Raw genomic sequence first — 23648 nt, 5'->3', positions numbered from 1 at the left:
GTTTTAACCGATGGAAAGCCCCAACCTTTGTTTCTTTACACTTTTTTGCTTGTCTTTTTGGTTTATAATAATGATTTCTCCCTCGAAAGAAAGGATTTTCGATCTCCTTCGAAAGACAAGATATTTTCGATCTCCTCCAAAAGACAAGGTTTTCGATCTCCTTCGAAAGACAAGCAGATTTTTCGATCTCCTTCGAAAGACAAGGTTTTTCTCCTCTTTTCGAGGGGGAATTTTTTTAGCTTAAAATCTGGGATAATAGATCTGATGGATTGCCGTGAAATTATTTCGTTGGTGAAAAATTATGTGGGGTCGCAAAGGTTTTCAATTTTTCGAATACGGTCAGATGAATTCGATGGAAATCATCCTCACTATTACAAGGGATCGTTAGATTGTCTCTCCAATAAGGCCGCGCTGTATTTTCCAGCGATAAAAGCGGGAGATGTTCCACATTGCAAGATCTGCTTGACGATCGTAGTTTTTATGAAGGAAATTTTTATTTGATACAAATTATGTATATGTTAAATTCGATTATCGTTGTAGATGTCGTGTGACTTTTTATTAATGGATTAATTTTACTATTTAAAAAAAAAAAAAAAAAAGATGTGCCTTATTTTTTTATGAATATGTTTGGATTATAGGTCCATGGCAAATTAGTTAATTTTATGCTCCCGGCATACCTAGGATGATGCTCCCTTTTATTGAGGCTCTTCAGATTTTCAATGAATCTACATATCGAGTTTAATAAATAATAATAAACTTTAAATTGATTATAAACAATTGATAATTGACACTATATTGATTTAGATTAGTAAATTGTAAGGGCGTAAGGCTACTTTAATATAATGTTTTGGGATTTGGTAAGTAATTCAGGATTACATTATATTTTAACCAAAATTAATGTTCCAAATAAAGATATGATAAGTTATATTATATTTTGGGATTTGGTAAGTAATTCAGGATTACATTTTATATATATATATATATATATATATATATATATATATATATATATATATATATATATATATATATATATTTACAAAGATTCACTCAAAAGAAAGCAACAAACTAGAAAAAGCAATAATGTTGTCATTTAGGGATCCATAACTTACACGTTCACGACAAGGATGCAATATAGAGTCCTAAAAATAAACCTATAATAATGTATCAGATTACATGAAAATATATAATCATCAACTTATACTACTATACTACTACTTCATATTATATCATATAGCATGTCCTACTTATTAATATGCGGCGAAAGGTAGTTTCACATATAAATATAGTCCAAATACCATGCATGCTAGTTTGATAATGGTGGCCAAAAGTTTTCCAAAAATTATCCATTAACAACACACAAAATTTGACCGAAATTTTGTGTTTTGTGTTTGGATTAATCTATACAGTACGGAGTATATCAATAACATATTAACATACTTCTAATTAATTAATATGATCGAATATGGCTTCACATTATTTATTTGTCCACATGCGACTACAATTTGACACTGTGGAGTGTGGACCTATAAATAAGCAAATGTGCATGATATTCATGCACATTAACTAGTCTATAACTTATTAATTTATTATTAATCAGGTTAAATTATTTTCCATTATAAAGCAAATCCAAATCCAAAAAATTCTACGTTAATTCCTTCATATATTATAGGAATTAAATTGGTAGATTAGTGACATGATTCAATAGTCAACATTTTTTTTTTTCAATTGAAAGACTGTGCTTTTATTTTAGTTTAACGTGAGATATTAAATGAACTTGTGATAATACATAGAATTAGAACACTCGTACTTGGAAATTCATAAGATTTCTTTGTGCTATGTTGTATTTCGATTTGATGATCATTAATAGATCAGACTAAGCAGAATCCACAGTATTTAATTACCCGATTTGAAAATTAAACTCTACTCAAACTTTCAATTTACCTTTTTTTCAATTACTTCCCCTATTCTTTTTTACTTGACCTGCTTCTTTTATCACGCTTGTCAATGCAAAACTTTAACGATCAATAACTTTAATTCTCCATTAGTAAAAATTATAAAAGTTATATATTATGATAGTACTTATTGAGACGAATTCAAAAAGATCTTAATGAATATGTTTTTTATTACATAAAATTCACAAAAGACGGTCAAAGGAGGGGTCATGAATAATATAAAAGTCAAAGCGGGTCAAATAAAAAAGAACGAAGGAAGTATTAAATTAAGCATATTCAAACCCATCCCAAAATGATCAACTCGAACAAATCTTACTCGAAGATGACCCAATCCAAAACATGATTCAAACTACCCTATTACTACCTCTAAATAATTCATCATTAATAATAAGGTCGGTGTGTCTGATATTACTAAATTAAAAATTATCAGAAAAGTACTTGTATACGTATATGAATGAAGCATTGCTTTAATTGAGAATGTCTTCTTAATTACTTGTAGTTTGTAAAAAAAGCTTAGAATTGACCCTATATTTGAAGTTGAATCTACGCTACTTTAATTGGATTTATCTAGCACACCCAAGGGGGGAAAAACAAGCATTGCTTTGTGGTCTTTTAGGGCATCTTTCTCAACAGAAACATTGTGTCCAATTAGATCAGATACTGCCAAAAATAATGTAATCAACATGAAATTAAAGTGGTTTAATCTCTTTCTTTTTGTCTTTCCACATCATGCTAGTAACTATTTAAGAACAGTTTCAACCCTAAAAAATTGTTCATGTTCAGTGTAAAAGTTTGCGCTCTTCCAAGATACTTCCTTAGCATGTTTCTTTTTGGACATTAATGGAGAGCCAAATGATAGCTTCATTCTCATATGTTTTCTTCATCTCTTAAATAATTGGTAACTTTCAAACCAATATGTATGAAATTATTAAAAGTGGCAAACACAATGACCATAGTTCGTTGTTATTTATCTTACTTGTAGTACGGCTCTTTCCGTCTCATTTTAGTTGATTGTTACTTTGTTACATTTATTTTGATTTTCCTAATATGTCTTCAAGATATATTTTTGATCATTTAATGATTAATTCATTAGATTATATAATATTCCGTAATAGAATTACTAAAACTCGATAATTATTTTGAATGTATATACTAGCTTATAGAATGCCTGTAGTTTTGATTGTACATATCTATTTACCCCATACATTTGTTTCTTTAAGTTGATTTTTATAATTTTTTATAATATGTATCTAAATTATTAATGTTCAAATATAATGTATGTACTAAAGGGAATATTAATTACGACCATATAATTAATAAGGTTGTTTGCGAAGTTAGACATATAGATTAAATTAAAGTGGGGGGAGAGTATGAAGACGATTTTGGCATAATAATAATGTTGCTAGCTTAAGCCTACAACATAAAACTTGATACAAGTTTTTAGTATTTATATGAAATTCATATTGCAAAATATAAGCATAATCAACTAAGGATCTATTAGATTAATTGATATGAGTATTATTTTTCAAACTTAACTTCATTTTTAATTTGCTTCAAAAGGGTACATATATATTCATCGTTTATACTGGTGTTGCAAATCTAAAACTTGTATATTAAAAATAATAGGATGAATTGAAGAGTTAATTGTTCCAGGTTCAATAATCTTGTTCGAAATCATCACACGTAAACAAGGTTTATTTATTTTTATAAAAAAAAGTATGTACATCATACATTATAAAACCAACTATTGTCTTTTATACAAGTACAAATTTTATAAAAAGGAGAAAAAAAAAATGCGCTAAACCGCCAATTAATCTTTCATGATCCGTTTAAAGCATCATTAACCCCTTTTGCAAGCACATAAAACTAGAAATACATTAAAGTCCTTAAAGAGAACAACAATGATCCCCTTCAAACCAAATAAACTACCACCTTCAACAACCAACTTAAGACTAACGAATCAACAAAATAATATTATAATCACACTTTATTTATACACAAAGACAAAGTGGTAACTTATAATTATAACGCATAAAAGTTAATTAAGTTTATGTTTAGCATAAATAGTGGAAGTAAGAATGTTGATTTATAGGCTAAGTTGAGCTAATTAGACTTCCATGTCATCAAAGGAACAAAAGGGGCCGAAAGCATATTAATGAATAGGGACATGATAAGTATGGTGGTCCTTCAACTTTGTAGTTTTTCACTTATAACTATAAAGCCAACCTTTAAATTCTTAATTTTTTTAATTTCATTTTATTTGCATAAATTTCATCATTTTCACACCTTGTCTTTTGAGCTATACCTTATACTTAAATTTAGGACGTCCATTATAATTGCTTCATACAATACACACAATTTTATGATAGTTGATAAACCCTCTTTTACATTCTTTTCCTCTTATGTTGTCCATTGTTCAAACACTCTTGGCATATTTGTCCCTTAAGCCATGAACCAAGATGGAAAAGGCAAAAAAAAAAAAAAAAAAAAAGGAATTTTGAATGCTTTCCTGTTTTGCTATACATGTTGATCTATTCTAGCTTTGTACTGTGTTTTTGACGATGATTAAAAAATAAAAATATACAAGTAATTGTTAAGGAAAAAAAAAATAATAACATGAAACACATTTTGCTGGTAGAGTGGTAAATATTTAAAGTAAAATGCTAAAGGTTTAAGGTTTAGACGATAAAAAGTGTATCAACTTAAAGTAAAATGTTAAAGGTTTAAGGTATGAGAAATTTTTTGCTTTCTTCCATGCATGTTGATATTGTAATTACATTGTTTCTTTAAAGGGTATCTTATTTACCACGGTTATATATAAACTAACTAAGGATTAAAAAACAAAAAGGTTTACAATGACATAATAAACTATGGAGTATTAAGGTAAATTGAAAATATGGGAGGTATCTAGGTACCTTCACCTATTGGTTTTTTCAATTCAAGCCCCATAAACTTAGCAGTAGCAGTAATTAATTAATGTAAAATATCCCTTAATAAATTAGATTACTCTAAACTCATAGTTTTATAAAAAGAAAAAATTCTCTGACTCCCAAGTACCTTTTTTTGCAATGTAAAGGAGACAAAACCAACACATAACCCACTTTTGCCATGTAATTGGATCATCAGCAAACTTTGTAGTAATGATGATTTTGCCTAAAACAGCATTTTAAAGAGATTCAATTCAATCAATTATTCACAAGTTCACATACAAACATGATTATAACAAACCTTACACTTGAAAAGATTATTTCTAGTATCTTCAAATCAGTGCAAATGCATGCAACCCTTTACTTTTGCACATTCTCCAAATCTAAATTACAATTGGCCGCATAAAATGTATTGTAAGGTTCTACACTACTTCTATTGTCATTTTTTTATTTAGTAAACTACTCGTTTATATGTTAAAGTAGTAACCTCTAATAATAATAATAATAATAATGTAACTTGATTAGTAAAACCTAAAAAATTATTTCTGTTCAGCAAGGTCATGATCTCTCCACCTCAGTAAAGTACGGAGTAATCTTTAGCGAAAATCAATTTTGATAAGCAGTCATATTTAGTTTTAGCCAATATATATAACCAGTAACTTGAATTTCACATTACATAAAATACTACTCCGTAGTAAGCTAGTATAAAACTAGTTTAGATAGCAAAAATAAGTTGCAATTACGTAAATATCAAATTTAATCTATAAAATATACCTAGTTTAATTAGTAACAATAATTTCAATTTACTAAAATTTAGGTGAAACGAACAAAGCTTTGACTCTTTTGTATTCCTTTCTCAACCTCTAACAATCAACTAAATAATGTATTTAATATCAAGGATAATCATTTTTGCAACACGAATAGACGAGTAATACTTAATAATTGAGGTAGTAATAGCTTTCGATGAACCCTATACCCAAATTAAAGTAGATAAGTAGATAAAGCATTAAGTCACTTGTAAAGTAATGTTATATTAGCAAACTTTTCCTACTTTGTTAATCTTAATAGGAAGAAGATATTAATGTGCTTTTCGCTATTATGTTACCCTAACTTTAATCCGTGTAATTAGCAGTATTTTTAAGGAAACTTTCTAATTAAACAAGTTTTAATTAGTTTATACGAAAATTAAGAATTAGCAAAAACGAGTAAGAAGCAAATCTTTTTGTGTTTCTCATGTGAACTTAAAAAAAGTGTAGTTATTTGGCGTGCTTTTATAAGTCTTGAAAAGGTCATTTTTTAAAAATGGTGTTTACACACTTTGAGTTTTATGGCCATTATTATTTTGGGCCTGGGCCCAATGACGCTAGCACTTTAAAACCAAAGGCAAAGAAAGTGGTTTTGTCCTACTCATGATGACGTGGAAGGTACTTGGACTTCCATGACTTGACCAAGAAAACCACTTATTCCCTCCATTAGTGCATCCAAAGCTTCAAACTTGTATTCTACTAACGAGTTCTACCTTTTTACAGCAATTGTACTTCGTAGATGATTTAGTTGGTATGTCAATTTGTAGAAAGATTTGAGTATACCAAAGCTTTTATTAGTCCTATGTGTTAAAAAGTAATCAGGTTGATCCGCTAATACGAGTGACATTTTATTACGTGAATGATTTCAATCAACAAAAATATATTATTCAAGTAAAATTAGCTCTAATGAAAAATTATGTGAAAGACAATGCATATTTCATATTAGTAAGACATGAGTTGTCATCCTAAGTCATACTTCCTCTGTTCCACAAATATTGCAACAAGGATGAAATTACGCATCCCAAAACACATTTTATATGTTAAATATCTATAATTATATAAGAGTAAATATTATAAAGAGTTGATATTATGAAAGTATTTTACGAAACGAATCTAACAAGACCCCACATGACTATATTTTATTTTACGTATAAATCATAATTTGTGGTCAAACAATCATGATGAATAATGCAAAAATCCAGTTGTTGCAATATTACTAGAATGGAGGAAGTATAATACAAACGCAATGGCGGATGACAAGGAATAATTACATACTCCATTCGCATTAGATTCAATAAGATGAACTACACCTACAAATTTTATGACATGCATAATTACTTAATTAGTTTCATAAATTACTATGGACATGTTTATTGGAGAAATAAGGGGGATAAGAAAACAAATTCTTAATATCTTGAATAGTAACACCATGTCTAAAGGAGTTGATTCCACGACCAAATTGATAAGGTGGTACCTATCAATTATTACATTCACTCTCCAGTGAAATGAATGGAAACAATTTACTTATAGAGCATTTTAGTTACCATAACCAATTTGTTTATTATTTGTAGGTATTCACTTAAGTCTTTCCTATGTTATTTTCATCAAAAGAAAATATAAGACATTTTTTATAAGGGGGTAATAAAATTTACCAATTTCACTCAACCTAAGTTTTTACCTTGTGTTTTTATGGTCTTATTGGTCAAAATAGTGCGGTTTATAGCTATTTCAGCCTTTGACCCATTTTCTAGCGACAACTCACTCCTAGCCCAAACCGAGTTACAATTATGACTTATAACTCGATTGGCTCATGATCAACTCTATAGCTCTACCACACATAAACATTTTTATTACTTGTACCTTTATTGAAAAAAAAAACAATAATGTGAACAGGGTAAGTGATGCTTATGAGAGCAAGGGTCCCACAAGGTTGGAATTTTAGAGGAGCACTCCAGACAAGCAAACTCTTCATTCTTTCGGTGTTGCAAAATTGGACTGCCTGTCCCCCTTCTCCATCACCTATATATACCTTCTTCCTCCCTCTCTTTCTTCTCCTCTTACACTCATCTTTTTCCCTCTTCTTTCCCGCCTTTCTTCATCTTCGTTTTTCTTACCCTGTAACCGCAATTCTGCACTTTCAGCCGCCAAATTTGGTAAAAAAAACACTAACTTGAACATTTTTAGCTTCTGGGTACTTCAAAAGTTTGCAACTTTGGTAAATTTAGCTAAGTTTTCATAGTTTATAGCTGAATTAAACTTGTGGGTTTCGCTTAAACTTTAGATTTTTTTAGTAATTTGAAGAGGTTTTTTGTTTTTAATTGGTTATAATTGGGGAATTTAGTGGGGGGATTATTTCTTGACCCACTAAGATTAAATTGAAGGACTTTGCCAGAAAATGATATTGTTGTATAAAGGATGCATTTTATGGGAATTATTTACAGTTTTTGAGGCCAAATATTGTATTGGGAAGAGTTTCTATTTTTGGATTTTTAAGATTGTAAACAGGTGTAACATGGGCACTTAGCTATAGATTTAGACACCCACCAACTGTTTGTGGAATTGCTTCTTTGAGTGAGTGTACTGTTGTGTTTTCTTTCCCCTTTGATAGAGGTTGACTTGATAGTAGTTAGAGCGTTTTTTAGAAGGAGTGACATAATGGAAGGTGCGACATTACCACCCGGTTTTCGTTTTCATCCTACTGATGAGGAGTTGGTTGATTACTACTTGAAAAGGAAGGTTGAAGGGCTAGAAATCGAGCTCGAAGTGATTCCTGTGATCGATTTTTATAAGTTTGATCCTTGGGAATTACCAGGTAATATAGCACAGTACCATTCATTTTTCAAAAAGTTGATGCTGAGAGTTGAATATTTTATGTCATCTTGCCAGAAAGATTTTGTCAATTGCATATCTATTATGTTTCAGATTTCAAATGAAGCCTGCTTAACTACTAAAAAGCATGTTTTCTCCCTGAATTTATATGATATATTTTTTTCCTTATTAACTTTAGATTACTCATTACATACTAGATTATTTTTAGGTGGGGTATCAAACTTTCTACTCCTAAAGCCAATTGAATCGGCTTTGTTTTATTCTTCACTTGCTTTGCATATGATTATGAAATATTTTTTAATCATAAAAAGAGAAGGTTCTTTGATCCCTTTTCACATTTTGATATGCATGATCTGTAGACAAATCATTTCTTCCCAAACGCGATATGGAGTGGTTCTTTTTCTACCCAAGAGATAAGAAGTATCCAAATGGCTCACGTTCAAATAGAGCCACCAGGGCTGGCTACTGGAAAGCCACTGGAAAAGACCGGAAAGTGGTATGTGAATCCTCTGTGACTGGCTACCGGAAGACCCTTGTTTTCTATCAAGGGCGTGCTCCTTTAGGAAGTAGAACTGATTGGGTGATGCATGAGTATCGCCTGTGTGATGAAATGACACCATATACTAAAGTAAGAAACTCAGAACAGTTGGTATCTCCTAATTCTAACAGAGTTGATCAGCTGATGAACCATATATTAATATCAATCCTTTGTGTGAAATTCCTTCTCCCAGGGAGCTTTTGCCTTGTGTCGTGTGGTTAAAAAGAGCGGTTTTAATGAAGAGGTGAAATCTAAAAGGGCTGGAAGCAGTTCAAGCAATAGAGAGTACATGCCTACTGAAGTTTCAAATGAGCTCTTGAGTGGCTCCAGTGACAATCAGTACAACAGCAGCAACTATTCCACCCCTATTTCTTCTCCTTACATCACACCAAGGGCAGATTTTGAAACAACTGCATCATTGAGCTCGCAGTCTCCAAGCATGTGGGTCTCACCTGATTTGATTCTTGATTCCTCCAAGGTAAAATATTTGGTTTCTTTCGTAAGAGTGCTTCCTGCATGTACTTTTTTTCTTGGTTGATAGGATATTGAAACTTGTTCCTTTGGTGTTGTATGGCTTAATACAGGACTTCTCTCAAGGACAAAATATGGCAACTGATTACATCCCACAATGTGACTTTCAGAATCCAATGTCTACATGGCAGCCTCACCAAGGTATTTCTCCAAGTTCATCATATGCAACTTTCACCGAGATTGAACATGTTGATGATCTTAATCAAATTGGCTGCATGTCACCCTACTCTGCTAACATGGATTGCATGGGATATGATGGAAATATGGGTATGCTTTATGATGGATATGACACAATCAATGCCCTAACCTATCAAAATCCCTTCTGAAACCAATAGGAACCATCACAACTTGTGTTTTCTGTCTTCCAAATGAGAGAGGTTTGGAATATTGCTGGATCATTACTCGGTCTGTGTGGTTCAAGAGCATGACCTAAACAAGGATGCCTGACTCAGTTTTATCTTTTACTGCTATGTAATATGAAAATCATCCAAGACAACGCCTTTTTTGTGTGTTCTTGGTTTGTCATAATCGGAGCTTGAACCTACAGTATGCATGTAACTATGTAAGGTTACATCAGTTTAAGTACTTTATTATGTGTTCAAATCACTTGGAAATTTGTCTTGTGACAATCACTTTTACAAATCGCCTTTAGAGATAATTAGTGGTCCTTGTATGTCTTGACTTAACTTTCCTTTGGCTACTATTTATAAGCTTCATTAACAGAAGCAGCTTATGTACATTTTTCAGTTTTCTGAATTATTGTGTATCAAATTTTCTAGTTATTCTAAAGTGTTATTGTTACTCATTATTTTCTAGGGCAACAACCCTGATTTGTCAACAAGCATGTCTGGCTGTCTGCTTTAACTTAACCTTTTGCATTCTAATAAGACAAATTATTCCTTCAGTCAGAAACCTATTTTACGATATTTTCAATTTTACAATGAATAGTCAGGCAGTACTATTGCAGATCCTCAAAAGTTATCTTCAATATGCATACACTAGTACACCACGCAACCTAGGTGTAACTCGAATTAGGTACACCCACAAGCAAGATTTAGATCTTCAGCGGGTGTATGTAAGAAATTGTAATGCCATCATAGGTTGATGGTGAACTAGACTGTATGGGTGAACAAAGTCTTATATGAGTTGGTCTCACAATAGCATAGTGATACTAGAGTGACTTCATCTATTTCAAGGGATGACTAACTTTTTTAAGGATAACCTTTAGCGTCTCACAATAAGTTAGTGTGGATGTGAGACTGTCCCACCCAAGAGTTGCTTGTCTGAGTGAACTAGTTTCCCTAAAATTTTCTCTTCTGTAGATTTTTGCTGATAAACATTAGTTATTTTTAACTTTGATTGTTGAAAAAGAACTGACCTTTCTATAGCTGTAACTTATTATAGCACTGACATATATTTTCCTGACTACTTATAATTTTGGAGAATTTATATAGACCATAACCAATCATCAGCAAGCGAATTGACAAATGTTGTTTCTCATGGGTGGATGGCTTTAGCCCTTCAAAACTTTTCTCCGTAATAATGCCCTCATATCATGGAATATGGAAGCCTATGCCTATGTTTGCACACCCTGTCTCAATCATTGAATGATAATTATGCAGCACTTTACTCAAAAAAGCAACATTTTGGTTGAGGCTGCTGCACTTAACTTTTTTCTTTGTTACTCGGACTTGAAGTTGAGGTCGGATACTATGTATGAATGCAGCTTGAAAGAAAAGAACTCTGTAAATGAACTGTCCTTCAGCTTTTCATGTTCTTTTACTTTCCTCACAGTTTTTAACATATTATGACAAGATTTAGCATTAATATGCTTTATCTCTTCCTTTCTTTTTTGTCCATATCCTTTTACAGTTTAGTTTACATGTTTTTCATAGTAAAAATCAAACATGTAAGCCCCATCTCCCCAATCCCCTTTATTTTTTCCGGGTTTCTTTTCTTCTTTCTTCTTGTCTTGTCTCCTTTTATCTTTTCAATGTTGGAGATATAGCAAGATTACACTTTTTACCCTTCATAACGACTATTTTAGTTGTGTTAATAATTCATTATGGCATGAAATTGAGATGAAGCTTTTCACAGAACTTTGGTGTGTTACTGTAATACTGTTAGTCTGTTACTGCAGTCTGCAGACATTGTTTCAGTAAGGGCCAGCTGAGAAATCTCTATATATCTTCTGTATAATTAATTACTACATTAACATTTTAGGCATAATTCCTACACTTTCATCTTAAGTATTGATACTTATGTATCTTGTGTTAATTGAACTCTGGCACTATTGTCAGGCACATGTATATTTGTCAAGTGCCCATACCCATGGACTGAAGTGCCAAGGATCGGACATGAGTGCTTGAGGTGATATGAATAGTCCGAGTAACATAAGAATCAACACCCTAAAACCAGGGGTCCTCTAGTCATAATCAGGCAACATCATCACCATGATGCTGCTTCTATTGTAACAAATTATATTGCATCAACAAACACTGATTTGCTTGTGAAGTACTGATAAAAATGAATAGAAACGAGCCAACGTATGCATGCATAATAAAATTTTGGCCCTGCCTTTTCTAGGTGATTGCCATCCTCAGAGTCACTGCAGGGGGCAAATATAATACTGAACCATCAGTCCAGCTGCAGTAGTAGTGCATCAAATTAAAAGGTGACATTTTTGTTAAAGCTACTGCTTTCACCTTTTGCATTGTGACTTAACACTAAGTAGCACCACTTAGCGATCAATGTATGAATGCAGGCTTCAGGAAAGCACCGAGGCTGTCATTTTCAAGTACTCCAGTCCCTTTCTTACTTCCTTTTTCTTTTTTTATCTTTATTTTGCCCCACAAAACCTCATAAGGAAAAATTAATTTTGTTTTAGTAAGATTTATTATTGCTTTATCAATGTTAATATTTGTGCTTAGTTAATTTAAGTAACCATGACTTGCTAGTCAGAAAAAAAACAGGAAATGCAGCATAATATGATTTTTAAAAAATGGTTTAAGTTAAACTTGTTTTGCTGTTGAAATATTTTTCAAATTTCTACATATTTAAAGGTGTGAACACAATGTTTTCTATTTAGGATTTCAAACTTGATGTCAAAGACCCATTTTTTAGTGGAAGAGAAAAAGGCGATGCAGCAACTCGTTTGTGTCATGAAAAAGCTCTGCTGGCCCTTGGATCACTCAGGCAAGTTATGTCATATTCTCTATAAATTGAAGTTTCCTCATTATTCCACTTCCCCCTTCTTTTGAACTCTCCTTTTAGCAAGAATCTGATTAAAGAATTTGCAAGTAATGGACTTTAATTAAAAGCACTGCAAAAGGGCTACATCACTTAACTCTCTTCTTCTAAACCCTCTTAAGATTCTTCAAAATTGGATTCGCCGGCCTCTAAGAACTCTTTCCACAAGACCTATTCATCCTACTGCTAAAAGTCATGGAATAAGTTTGGAAACCTCTTTTGCCACATCCTTCATACCAATTTTGTTGTTTGATGGAGGCGGGGTGATGTCCTTTTCGTGGAATTTGTTTAATCTTCTGATATAATATAAAGTGAAATCTGGTATCAGACTAATTATCCTATCTTTTTGGACAATGTTAGAACTCTGAATTAATTTAAGTAATGCTGTTGATGCTTCTGCTATTATTAGTTAATCCACGAAAGTAAAGTGAAGTCTAGGGAAGTTGGCCACCCATCTAGAAAGCTATTGAAAACTGTTAGTGCAAAGAAATAAAAAGCTCTAAAATGTCTTCATCCATTGATTATTTATCTTGCTGTACAAGGAAGATAATAAACAATACATACGTATAATCTTGCAATGTCTGGACTGCAGAAGACTTGGACCTCTTCAAGGTTTCGTTGAATTCATCCCCGAAGATAGACTCCTTTCCATCAGGTCTCTTAGCATAGGATAACCCCAGCCTAGACTTTGCTTGCCTGAGATCACCTGCACCTGAACTCGGATCAGGTCCTGTAAACACACCCATGACAGGAGTTAGGGGTGGGCCGATGAGCAGTCCATCGGAGCCAAATTGTGGCCCCCCACGGGCATAATCGAAAAGGGCAGCTCCACTGCCCCCAACTTTGGGTAGTATTATTGGATCAGGATTCCCATCCTCTTGCCAGTAAAAGAGGAATGCCTCAAATGTGTCATAGTAATCATCTGTGCTTCTGTAACCTTCTGGATTGAAAGCTCCAAACTTTAAGGGCTTGTTGTTTGTGTAACCTATTATAACACAAGGGCCCTTAAAGTCACAGAATTTGTGGAAGTCGATTGCATTAAATCCATCAATGCTTGCTCTGTAACAGCATTTCAGTTCTCTTCCTGCCAGTCAATATTATTCCCAACAAAATATATTATTAACAGGAATAAGACCAAATTATGTATCTGAATTGCTAGTTTAATACTTCCAACAAAACGATACCGAGATATGACACTAGTGTGGCTCCAGATTTACAGATGTCTAGAAGTATTCAATGTTATCCTTAATCAGTCTATACAGATTATGATAATACGAAGTATGCATAATACATACGGGTTCAAATTTAATCATATGGAATGGGAAATTTAAAAGTTTACTTCTTGAAATATAATATTAAATTGTAGTATATTTTTTGAAATAAATATCATGCATTTTGATGATATAAAGATAGAGAAAAAAGAGGAAACAGTACCATTTAGAAATGTTTTGGAGACCAGAGAAGGTGAGAAAGGAAGATCAATGTCATGGTACTTATGCTGTGGTTTCTCATCAACTTTTGATTTTCCCGTGTTCCATCCAAATAAGTTCCTTGGACTTCCTCTCCACCTGTAAAATACAGTATTTGAGACACAAGCCATTAGTTTTTCCAGATAGATAACTGACCACCCATTTTTATACTAAATAGGATGTATAACAAAAATATCTTATCTTCATGTGTTTGTTGTTTATTTTGTCATTGTTCTTCTCTCTTGTATGATTTGATGTTGTAAATATGTAACAAAACGTTGGTCTTTTGGTCCTTACTATTTTTGAACTTGGACTCTTGGTTGATTGTCCTGTGTTTGGATTGACTGTTTACAGTTTTCAAAATATATTTTGGTAATTTATTTTTTTAGATGTTTATGTTTTAAATAAATACATAAATATCATGTTCTATGCTTATACAGTAGTTATACATCTTAATATCTTGTTGCTGTTCTATGTTGGAATAGGTAGCCAATAGCCATGTAGATTGAGTTATGTCCACACGACCGTGCCATGACGCCATTAAGTTCAGATCAGACTTGGAGCCTAGGAGGTAGAGCTGTCAATTCGGATAAACGGGTTGGGTTTGGGTCGGGTTAGTGTGGGTCGGGTCAGCTCGGGTTGGGTCGTATCGGGTTAACGCGTAACCTATGCAGGTCGGGTTCGGGTTGGGTCATGCTTGAGTCGGGTCACGTTGAGTCGTACATCTTGTCAGGTTTGGGTCGGGTCAATAAAAGGTCGGGTTACATTCGGGTCGGGTCAATAAAAGGTCGGGTTACATTCGGGTCGGGTGAATAATAGGTCGAGTTTAATTCGGGTTTTCACGGGTTAAAACGAGTTAGGGTCATTCTCGAGTTCGAGACAGGTTCGGTTCAAGTCAATAATTTGCGGGTTATAATCAGGTCAGGTCATTCTCGAGTTCGAGTCGGGTTCAGTACAAGTCAATAATTTGTGGGTTATAATCAAGTTGGGTTATTCTCGGGTGCGAGTCGGGTTCGATTCAAATCAATAATTTGCGGGTTATAATCAGGTCGGGTCATTTTCAAGTTGGGTCATTCTCGGGTTCAAGTCAGGTTCGGTTCAAGTCAATAATTTGCGGGTTATAGTTAGGTCGGGTCATTCTCGGGTTCGGGTCATTTTCGGGTTCAAGTCGGCAAGTCAATAATTTGCGGGTTATAATCAGGTCGAGTCACTTCCAAGTCGGGTCATGTTCGGGTTCGGGTATCAAATATTGGGTTAATCTGGGTTTAAGGTTGATTTTAGGTCCGGTCATATCGGGTTCGGGTATATTTTTTGAGTCGGTTAGTTAATAGTTTATGTAATGACGTTCACATTTAATCATTATCAATTTCTTCATTTATTGTAAGAGAAATAATTTCGGAGAAGTTTAAATTCGAGCTAATAAGTTCATGTACGTTTAGATAAGATATATATACATTATAAGTTCATATTATTTCCAGTAAGATAGGTTTATTTTAGATTTTTAAAAGATAAGTTCAACCCCTATTCTGATCTATTAACATTTTTTCCACTCATTTTAGGGATAACAATTTCAAATAAGTTCATGTTCGATATGACATGTTCAAATAAGTTTGGATAAAACACAATAATTATAAGTTCATATAAATTCGGATAAAATAGGTTTAGTTTGGATAAGTTAAAATAGATTCGGTCTGTATTCACAATGCTTCTACTCATTTTAGGGAAAACAATTTAAATAAGTTCATAATTGAGTTTATAAGTTCAAACGGATTTAGATAAGACAAAACAAATTCCAACTTAAATAAGATATCCGAGGTACTTTATTTGAAATTATCTAAACTTTTTTTTTCTTTCTAAACTTATTTATTTGAAATCATCTAAATTTTTTATTTTTTATAAGTTCATATCCGAGTTAACGTTTTTTTTAATGGCATTATTTTTTTTTTTTTTGAAACATTTGAATGGCATGATTTAAAATGTTTAAATAAGATTAAATAGGCAAGTGAATTATAAAATTAGAAAAAAAAAGGAACCAATAAAAGGAGCTTAAATAGTTATATGGTAGTTTCTTAAAAAAAAAAAATAGTTATATGGAAGTTGAAGATAAATTTAGGAAAACAAAAAAAAAACAATATGAGTTGAATTTGGGTCGAGTCAATAACAAGTCGTGTTGATTTCAGGTCGGGTTAGTAACAAATCGGGTTGAATTTTGGGTCGGGTTAGTAATAGGTCGGGTAAAATTCGGGTCAGGTTAGTAATAGGTCGAGTTAAATTCGGGTCGATTTAGTAATAGGTCGGGTTAAATTCGGGTCGAGTTAGTAACTGGTCGGGTTAAATTCGGGTCGGGTTAAATTCGTGTTTTGACGGGTTAAAACGGGTTTAGGTCAATCTCGGGCCAGGTCGGGTTCGGTTTAGGTCAATTATTTACGGGTTGGTTCATGTTCGGGTTCGAGTCTCAAATACTCGGGTTAACTCGGGTCTAAGGTTGGTTTCAGGTTGGGTCATATCTGGTTTGGGTCACCATTTTTCTGGGTTCAAACGGATCGGTTAGTAATCGAGTTCGAATCGATAATTTAGATTAGGTCAGCTTTTGACAGCTCTACTAGGAGGTAGAAACTTACTAGTTACTACTCTCCTTTTTGCTTTATTATTCCTCTCTTTTCTTATATATATAGCCCTACACATAATTTATCATAAGACATGATAGGTTTGATTTAGTAAGGAGTCCACCACCTTACCTTCTTGAAAAAAAAAAATAAAATACTCCGTGTTATTTCATTTCATAATAAATTAATACTGTATAATATTAATATGAAAGTTTGATATACGGTCTATTGTAAAATAAATTAAAGTTAAATTACATATGCAAGATGTTAGTTTGAAAGTTTCTACTAATATATGGTAAATCGAATAGTCATGTTAAATAAATATTTTTCTTTGAACTATACAACAATGGGTCCATAGCTCAGTGGTAGAGCAATTGACTGCAGATCAATAGGTCACCGGTTCGAACCCGGTTGGGCCCTTCTGGCAGATTTTTTCTTTTTTTTGGGCAGAATTTTATCCTTTGACAGTTTTAACATATTAAGTACAATCAATTAGATATCATTCTGAAATCCATTAATTAAAAGTTCAAAACCAAGGGAATGCAGATGATTATGGTAACCATTACTAAAATACTAATTGGTTTATCATCACACTTAAGAATAATGTCATCCCCTGCCTTAAACTCCTTAAACTAAGCTCTCCTACCAAGCTCTTCTACCTCCTCAATGATCCAATCCAACCTAGCAACCGTCTCCATTGTTGGCAGAATTGAAGCTGCTTAGGCAAAAAGTTGGGTGGAGCGGGGTGGTGGGTATCGAGGGTGGGATCAGGAAAGAGGTGAGGTTGAGATTTTAAGGCAGTACCAAGGTCTTTACAGGGTTAAATGTCAGCAAAGAGTTCACCAACCCATAATCATAATTCTTTTTTATGTATGGGAAGAATCTAATATATGTAGCTGATCTGCTGATGTTCCTGCCATGGCAAAATTAAACTATCAGTCAGCTTATATAATAGAACTATAGAAGAAAGTGCTCATAGGATTGAATAGTCGAATATAGCCTGGCCTACAAATAAAATAAACCGCAAATGCAATGAAGATAGCGCGTAAGTGATGATTAGATTTATTGGCAACAAACTCAATGAAAAACGGCAATGATCCAGCCAAAATTGTCCCAAGTCCTCTGTTTGATCCCTTGCATAATGTTGCACCTACACCAACCATTTCATCAAGTACATAAGAAAATAAATAATCAAAGCACCTACCTACAATTTTTGACATTTAAGGTATGTATCAAGCAAGCAAAAAATAAACTGAAGTATTTACATATTCTCAGTAAAACAACTATTTTCATTTAACAAAATATTTACCAACGATCAAAGCAAATATTTCCATTTACCAAAACATTCACCTACTTTCAAAATAAATATTCTCATATTACATACTCCCAAGGTCTTTTCTTAACACCCATGTAAAAACCAAATGTAACAATATAAAAGTGACAGAGGAAATATGAATTATTGAGTCTCAACTCTCAAGTCATCGTTAGATATCAAGTATGGAGTTCAAAGTTAGTCTTGATTAGTCAATAGTATTACACTGAACGATTCTGTACTAGCTTCACTGATTGAGTTATTACAGATGGTCTACATTATATCATCTTCAAGTCCTTGAACTTTCTTCACAATCATCACTTGAATCACCAAAAAATAAAATCTGATAATCTTGCATAATGTTGCCCCTACATTACCATTTCACTAAGTAAATAATACAGCCAGAAATCATCTAAGCACTTGCATACAGTTTTGTTTTAAAGTCTTGAGGTTTGTTAGTTATTAGCTTTTGTTGTCAGTTTTCAAAAGGAACACGAGTAGCAATATGACTTCCGAGTTCCGACTAGTATCAAGTTCACCTCAATACGTCACACCGGTTTGAACCCGATTGGGCCCTTGACAAGTTCATTTTTAAAAAATTACTCGTACTCACTAATTATGTTGAATTTTATTGAATATCAAGTCATTGCGGTAGGTATCCACAAAAATTTCCATTCAACATATCACATGATCAATTTGGATCATTCATAAAAATTCCAAGAAAAAGACAGTCTTCAAACTCGAGGTCGGGACCACTTGCCCTTGCATTGAGTTGATTAGTCTATAGTACACTCAAATAGACTTTAGTACTCCGCCAACTCCTTAGAGTCCTTACTAACTTCACTGATTGAATTAACGTAGATGGCCTACATTATCATCTTCTAATCCTTGATCTTTCTTCACAACCATTCACTTGAATCACCAAAAACTCTGATAATGGCTGAAGTAGTAGTGTTTGGCATTGCAGAGGAAGTCCTGAAGAGTCTGGGATCAAAGGCCCTTGCTGAGATTGCCTCAGCTTGGGGCTTCAAGGCTCGGCTCGAGAAGCTCAAGGATACCATCAACACTATCAAAGGGAAGCTGTTGGATGCTGAAGAGAGGCAATCTGACGATGCTGTTCGTGGTTGGCTTGAGAGGCTTACCACTGTTGTCTATGCTGCCGATGACTTGTTTGATGAGTTTGCTACTATTGCTGCACGAAAACAATTCATGGGCGGAAATAAGAAGGTGCAAACATTCTTCTCCCGCGACAATCAGATAGCCTTTGCCTTCCGTGTTTCCCGAAAGATCAAAAAAATTCGGGAAAAGCTTGCTGACATAGTCAGTGATGGTACACAGTTTAACTTTGTACCCTGCTCTCATGAGGAAAGGAGAGTAATGAAGAGGTCTATGAGAGATCAGACTTATTCTTTTGTTGATGCTGAGGAAGTTATTGGCAGAGATGATGATAAGACAGTCATCTTGGACATGCTTCTTGCTTCTTCTTCCACTGACGGCGAGCACGAGCAGAGGGACAAGATGCTCCCTGTCATCACAATTGTGGGAATGGGTGGCATGGGGAAGACAACATTAGCTAAATTCATATTCAATGATCTTGAGGTTGAGGAATGCTTTGAAATGAGATTATGGGTCTGTGTTTCAGATGTCTTTGATATCAAGGATATCACTGAGAAGATCCTCAAGTCTGCAACCAACAAAGAGATACCCAAGTTAGAGATGGAACAGCTGCAAGGTCAATTGCGGAAAGAAATCAGTGATAAGAAATACTTGCTTGTTCTAGATGACATGTGGAATGAAAATCGTGAGAAATGGCTCGAGTTGAGGGATCTTTTGAAGGTTGGTAGAAAGGGGAGCAAAATCGTGGTAACTACTCGATCAAGTGAGGTGGCCAAAATAATGGGCACTTTTTTTCCTTACGAATTACAAGGTCTATCAGAAGAAAGGTCCTGGGAATTATTTAAAAAGATGGCATTCAATGAAGAAGCTCAACAAAATCCATGCTTAGTGGAGGTAGGCAAGGAGATTGTTAAGAAGTGTGGGAAACTTCCTTTGGCCATAAGAACCGTAGGCAGTCTGCTTTATGGTAAGGAGGAGAGAAAGTGGTTGTCAATCAAGGAAACAAGTCTAGCAAAAATACCTGAGAGCCAAAGTGATATTATGAGCATTCTTAGGCTCAGCTATCATCACCTGTGGTCGCCATTGAAAAATTGTTTTGCATATTGCTCTTTGTTTCCGAAAGACACTGAATTAGACAAAGAATTGTTGAAAGAGCTTTGGATGGCAGAGGGTTTCATTATTCCAGAAACCAATGAAAACCAAAGCCTAGATGAGGCTGCGGAGGACTATTTTCAAACTTTGCTGCAAAGGGGCTTTTTCCAGGATATAATAAAAAATGGTTGGGGTGCTATTACGGGTTGTAAAATGCACGACTTGATGCATGATCTTGCTCAAGAAGTGGCGGGAGTCAAGTGCAAGCTTGCAAAGTTTGCAGAAAGAAACTTTGATGATCGAATCCTCCACTTGTCCTTTTCTTATCGTTTGACTTCGTTGTGGAAAATTCCAAATGGCATGTTTAATCTGAAGCTGATGCGTACGTTTCTTGTGCCAGAGCAAATATATGATGGGTCTACATTTAGTGAATCAGTTTGCCAACAGTTAATAAGAAGATTTAGCTGCTTGCGGGTGTTGGATCTACATCACCTCAGCCTCAAGAGTTTGCCCAGTTCAATAGGTAAGCTGATTCACCTGAGATTCCTCAATTTATCTAGAACAGATATTGAAGAACTCCCTGATTCAATCACAGATCTTCAGAATTTGCAAACACTAAATCTACGTTGGTGTTCACACCTTAGAACTCTACCAGAAAATATTAGAAAACTCGCTAGTTTGAGGAGCCTTGATGTTAGAAATTGTGCTTTGACTCACATGCCATCGGGGTTAGCAGGATTGATTTCGCTGAATAGGCTGCCTAAATTTAAAGTAATTTATGAGCATTCAGCAGGGTTAACAAACAAGCCCAACAGTAGTGCTAAATTGAATGATCTAAAGGAACTCAATAACTTAAGAGGTGACCTGCATATAATGATCTTCGGAGATTTTGAAAAGAACATGCTAGAAGAAGAAGTAGAAGCAAACCTGACCAAGAAACAGGGGCTGACCGAATTGACAATAGACTTTCAAAATACAGATGTTAATGACAGTAGCCATTATGAAGCTGTGCTGGAGGGCCTCAAACCGCATTCTAATTTAAGGAAACTTAAGATTAAATGGTATAAGGGTCAGAAGCTCCCAAGTTGGGCAAGGAGGGGTGATTTGTGTATTACACTCCCATATTTGGTTAAAATTCACCTTTACAGTTGCAGTTGTCAACAAGTCCCTGTGTTTAGTCAACTACGTTTCTTGAAGCATCTTTCGATTATGTGTATGCATAGTGTGGAATATATGGAGAATGGTGTATGTGAAACTTCCTCGTCATCATCAAAATCGCAAGGGATGCAAACTCTATTCTTCCCATCTCTTGAAGTACTTGTATTGCGGGAAATGAAAAAACTAGAAGGATGGTGGAAAAGGGTAGAAGCAATTAAGAGTACAAATGATTCAGAAAGTACATCGTCATCTGAATTAGTTGAGGCGGGCCAACAATATGATCAGCATCAACTATCCATGCAATTTTGTAATCTCTTGAAATTAGTTATATGCAAATGTCCAGAGTTGAAATTCCTGCCACTTTGTCCAAAAGTGGAGGTGTTGAGACTAACTGAGACCAATGAGAGGCTTTCAGTAGTGAAGATTGTTACAACTCTATCAACAACCACCGCATCTTGTTCTGGTTCGACAAGGGGTGATTTGAAGTTGAAGGAGCTGGCAATGGATAGTGTGGAAGACCAACTTATGTCCCTTCCTAAACAATATCTGCACCAGCTTTCTTCGCTAATTGTCGAATTAGATGATGAGCTAGTGAACACTAAAAGTCTAGGAGAAGCGTTTGCAACTCTATCTTATTCTCTCCGACGTTTGAAATTCTATAGATGTAATAAGTTGAGAAGCATATCTCAAGGCCTGGAACGTCTGACTGCATTGGAGAAGTTGACCTTTTGGAGTTGTGCAGTGCTTGATGTATCAGTAAATGAACAACCAACGGCAAGTGGAGAGGGAGATGAAATGATGCCTTGGAAAGCCTTCAAAACTAATCTTCGCTCTTTGCAATTTGTAATACTTCCTAAAATGGTGGGTCTTCCGAGTGGCCTTCAACATTTGACGAACCTCCATTATCTGCAACTAAAACAAAATGAAGAGTTGAGGGAAATACCGGAATGGATAAGTTGTTTGTCCTCTCTTGAAGATCTGGAATTGATCGATTGTCCCAAATTGACATATCTACCAGAAGGCCTTAGCAAGCTCACCTCCCTAAATAAACTCACTATCATAGAATGTCCAGAATTGACAGAAAGATGTCGACGCCCAAATGGTCTCGACTGCCCCAAGTTTCACCATGTCCCTCTCGCTATTGTTAAAGACAAATTGGATTTTTTTTAATTTTTATAATTTCACTATTCAAATGTATTTTCATTTGATTTTGTGCCGGAGAACTTTGTAATGCATTTAAAGGTTTATTATTTATTTTTTATTTTTATTTTTATTTTTATTTATTTATTTATTTTTATTTATTATTATTATTATTATTATTATTATTATTATTATAAATCGAAAACAGACAAAGTCATGCAATCTACAAAAAAAAAATCAGTGGGAAGCTAAGATACAATTTAGGCCCCCACTCCTCTAGCTATAGCAAAACATATATCCTAGTGAAAATATGAGTAGCAGTACGCATGCACCCCAATATCCTGAGTCATCGATAATTTCTGAACCCGCTTCAGCAACGCAACAACCTCCTTCTCTAATTCCCCAGGTGAAGAAAGAAAGGAAAAAGAAAAGGAAATCATATCCAATTTTCCGACAACCAGATTCATATTTGACCCGCTTTCGATGAGTTGGATCAGCCACAACCCGTCCAGAACACGTACTCCCTCCACTTCAAAATAATCTTCTCAATTTTGATTTTGTGTGTTTTAAAACAATCTTCCCACTTTCTATTTTAACTCCTCACTTATTCTCATTATTCATATTATTTTCATTTTAATGAACCTAATCCAAAAAAAAAAAAAAAAAAAAAAAAAAAAAAAAAATTGGTCCCAATGTACTTTATTCCAAAAAATGATGGTTTCATTGTATTTTAAAGGTCTAAATGTACTTTATTTCAAATTATTTCCTTACCTTAATTTATGACACAAAATATTCTAAAAGAATATCATTTTGAAACGAATGGAATATCATAGAATACTATAATTCCTAATTGTTTTTATTCCCTCATTATTGTTGAAACAAAAATAAATTCCATTTATACATCAATTTAAAAACAAATT

General features: G+C 34.0%; 2 protein-coding genes, 1 non-coding gene and 1 pseudogene across 3 annotated transcripts; 3 read left to right on the top strand and 1 right to left on the bottom strand.

The window, feature by feature from the left end:
* The first annotated feature begins 7423 nt into the window (after positions 1–7423).
* On the top strand, positions 7424–10357 carry LOC110732502 (NAC domain-containing protein 71-like). Its single transcript, XM_021912449.1, has 4 exons — positions 7424–8500; positions 8877–9145; positions 9249–9533; positions 9640–10357. Exons 1-4 carry the CDS (start codon positions 8344–8346, stop codon positions 9910–9912), a joined length of 984 nt encoding a protein of 327 aa, XP_021768141.1. The 5' UTR covers positions 7424–8343; the 3' UTR covers positions 9913–10357.
* A 2970-nt stretch (positions 10358–13327) lies between these two features.
* Positions 13328–14520, bottom strand: LOC110732233 (annotated as a pseudogene).
* Positions 14521–17258: 2738 nt separating this feature from the next.
* TRNAC-GCA lies at positions 17259–17330 on the top strand. Its single transcript has one exon. It is a non-coding gene; the product is annotated as a tRNA-Cys (tRNA).
* Positions 17331–19158: 1828 nt separating this feature from the next.
* Positions 19159–22758, top strand: LOC110732847 (putative disease resistance protein RGA1). Its single transcript, XM_021912847.1, has one exon. The coding sequence runs from the start codon at positions 19159–19161 to the stop codon at positions 22756–22758; it is 3600 nt and encodes a 1199-aa protein (XP_021768539.1).
* Positions 22759–23648: the final 890 nt, after the last annotated feature.

The sequence above is a fragment of the Chenopodium quinoa genome, unplaced genomic scaffold, assembly GCF_001683475.1.
Source record: "Chenopodium quinoa cultivar QQ74 unplaced genomic scaffold, ASM168347v1, whole genome shotgun sequence".
NCBI lineage: Eukaryota > Viridiplantae > Streptophyta > Magnoliopsida > Caryophyllales > Amaranthaceae > Chenopodium > Chenopodium quinoa.
The sequence above is the reverse complement of the archived record's forward strand: the minus strand, read 5'-3'. Positions and strand labels throughout refer to the sequence as shown.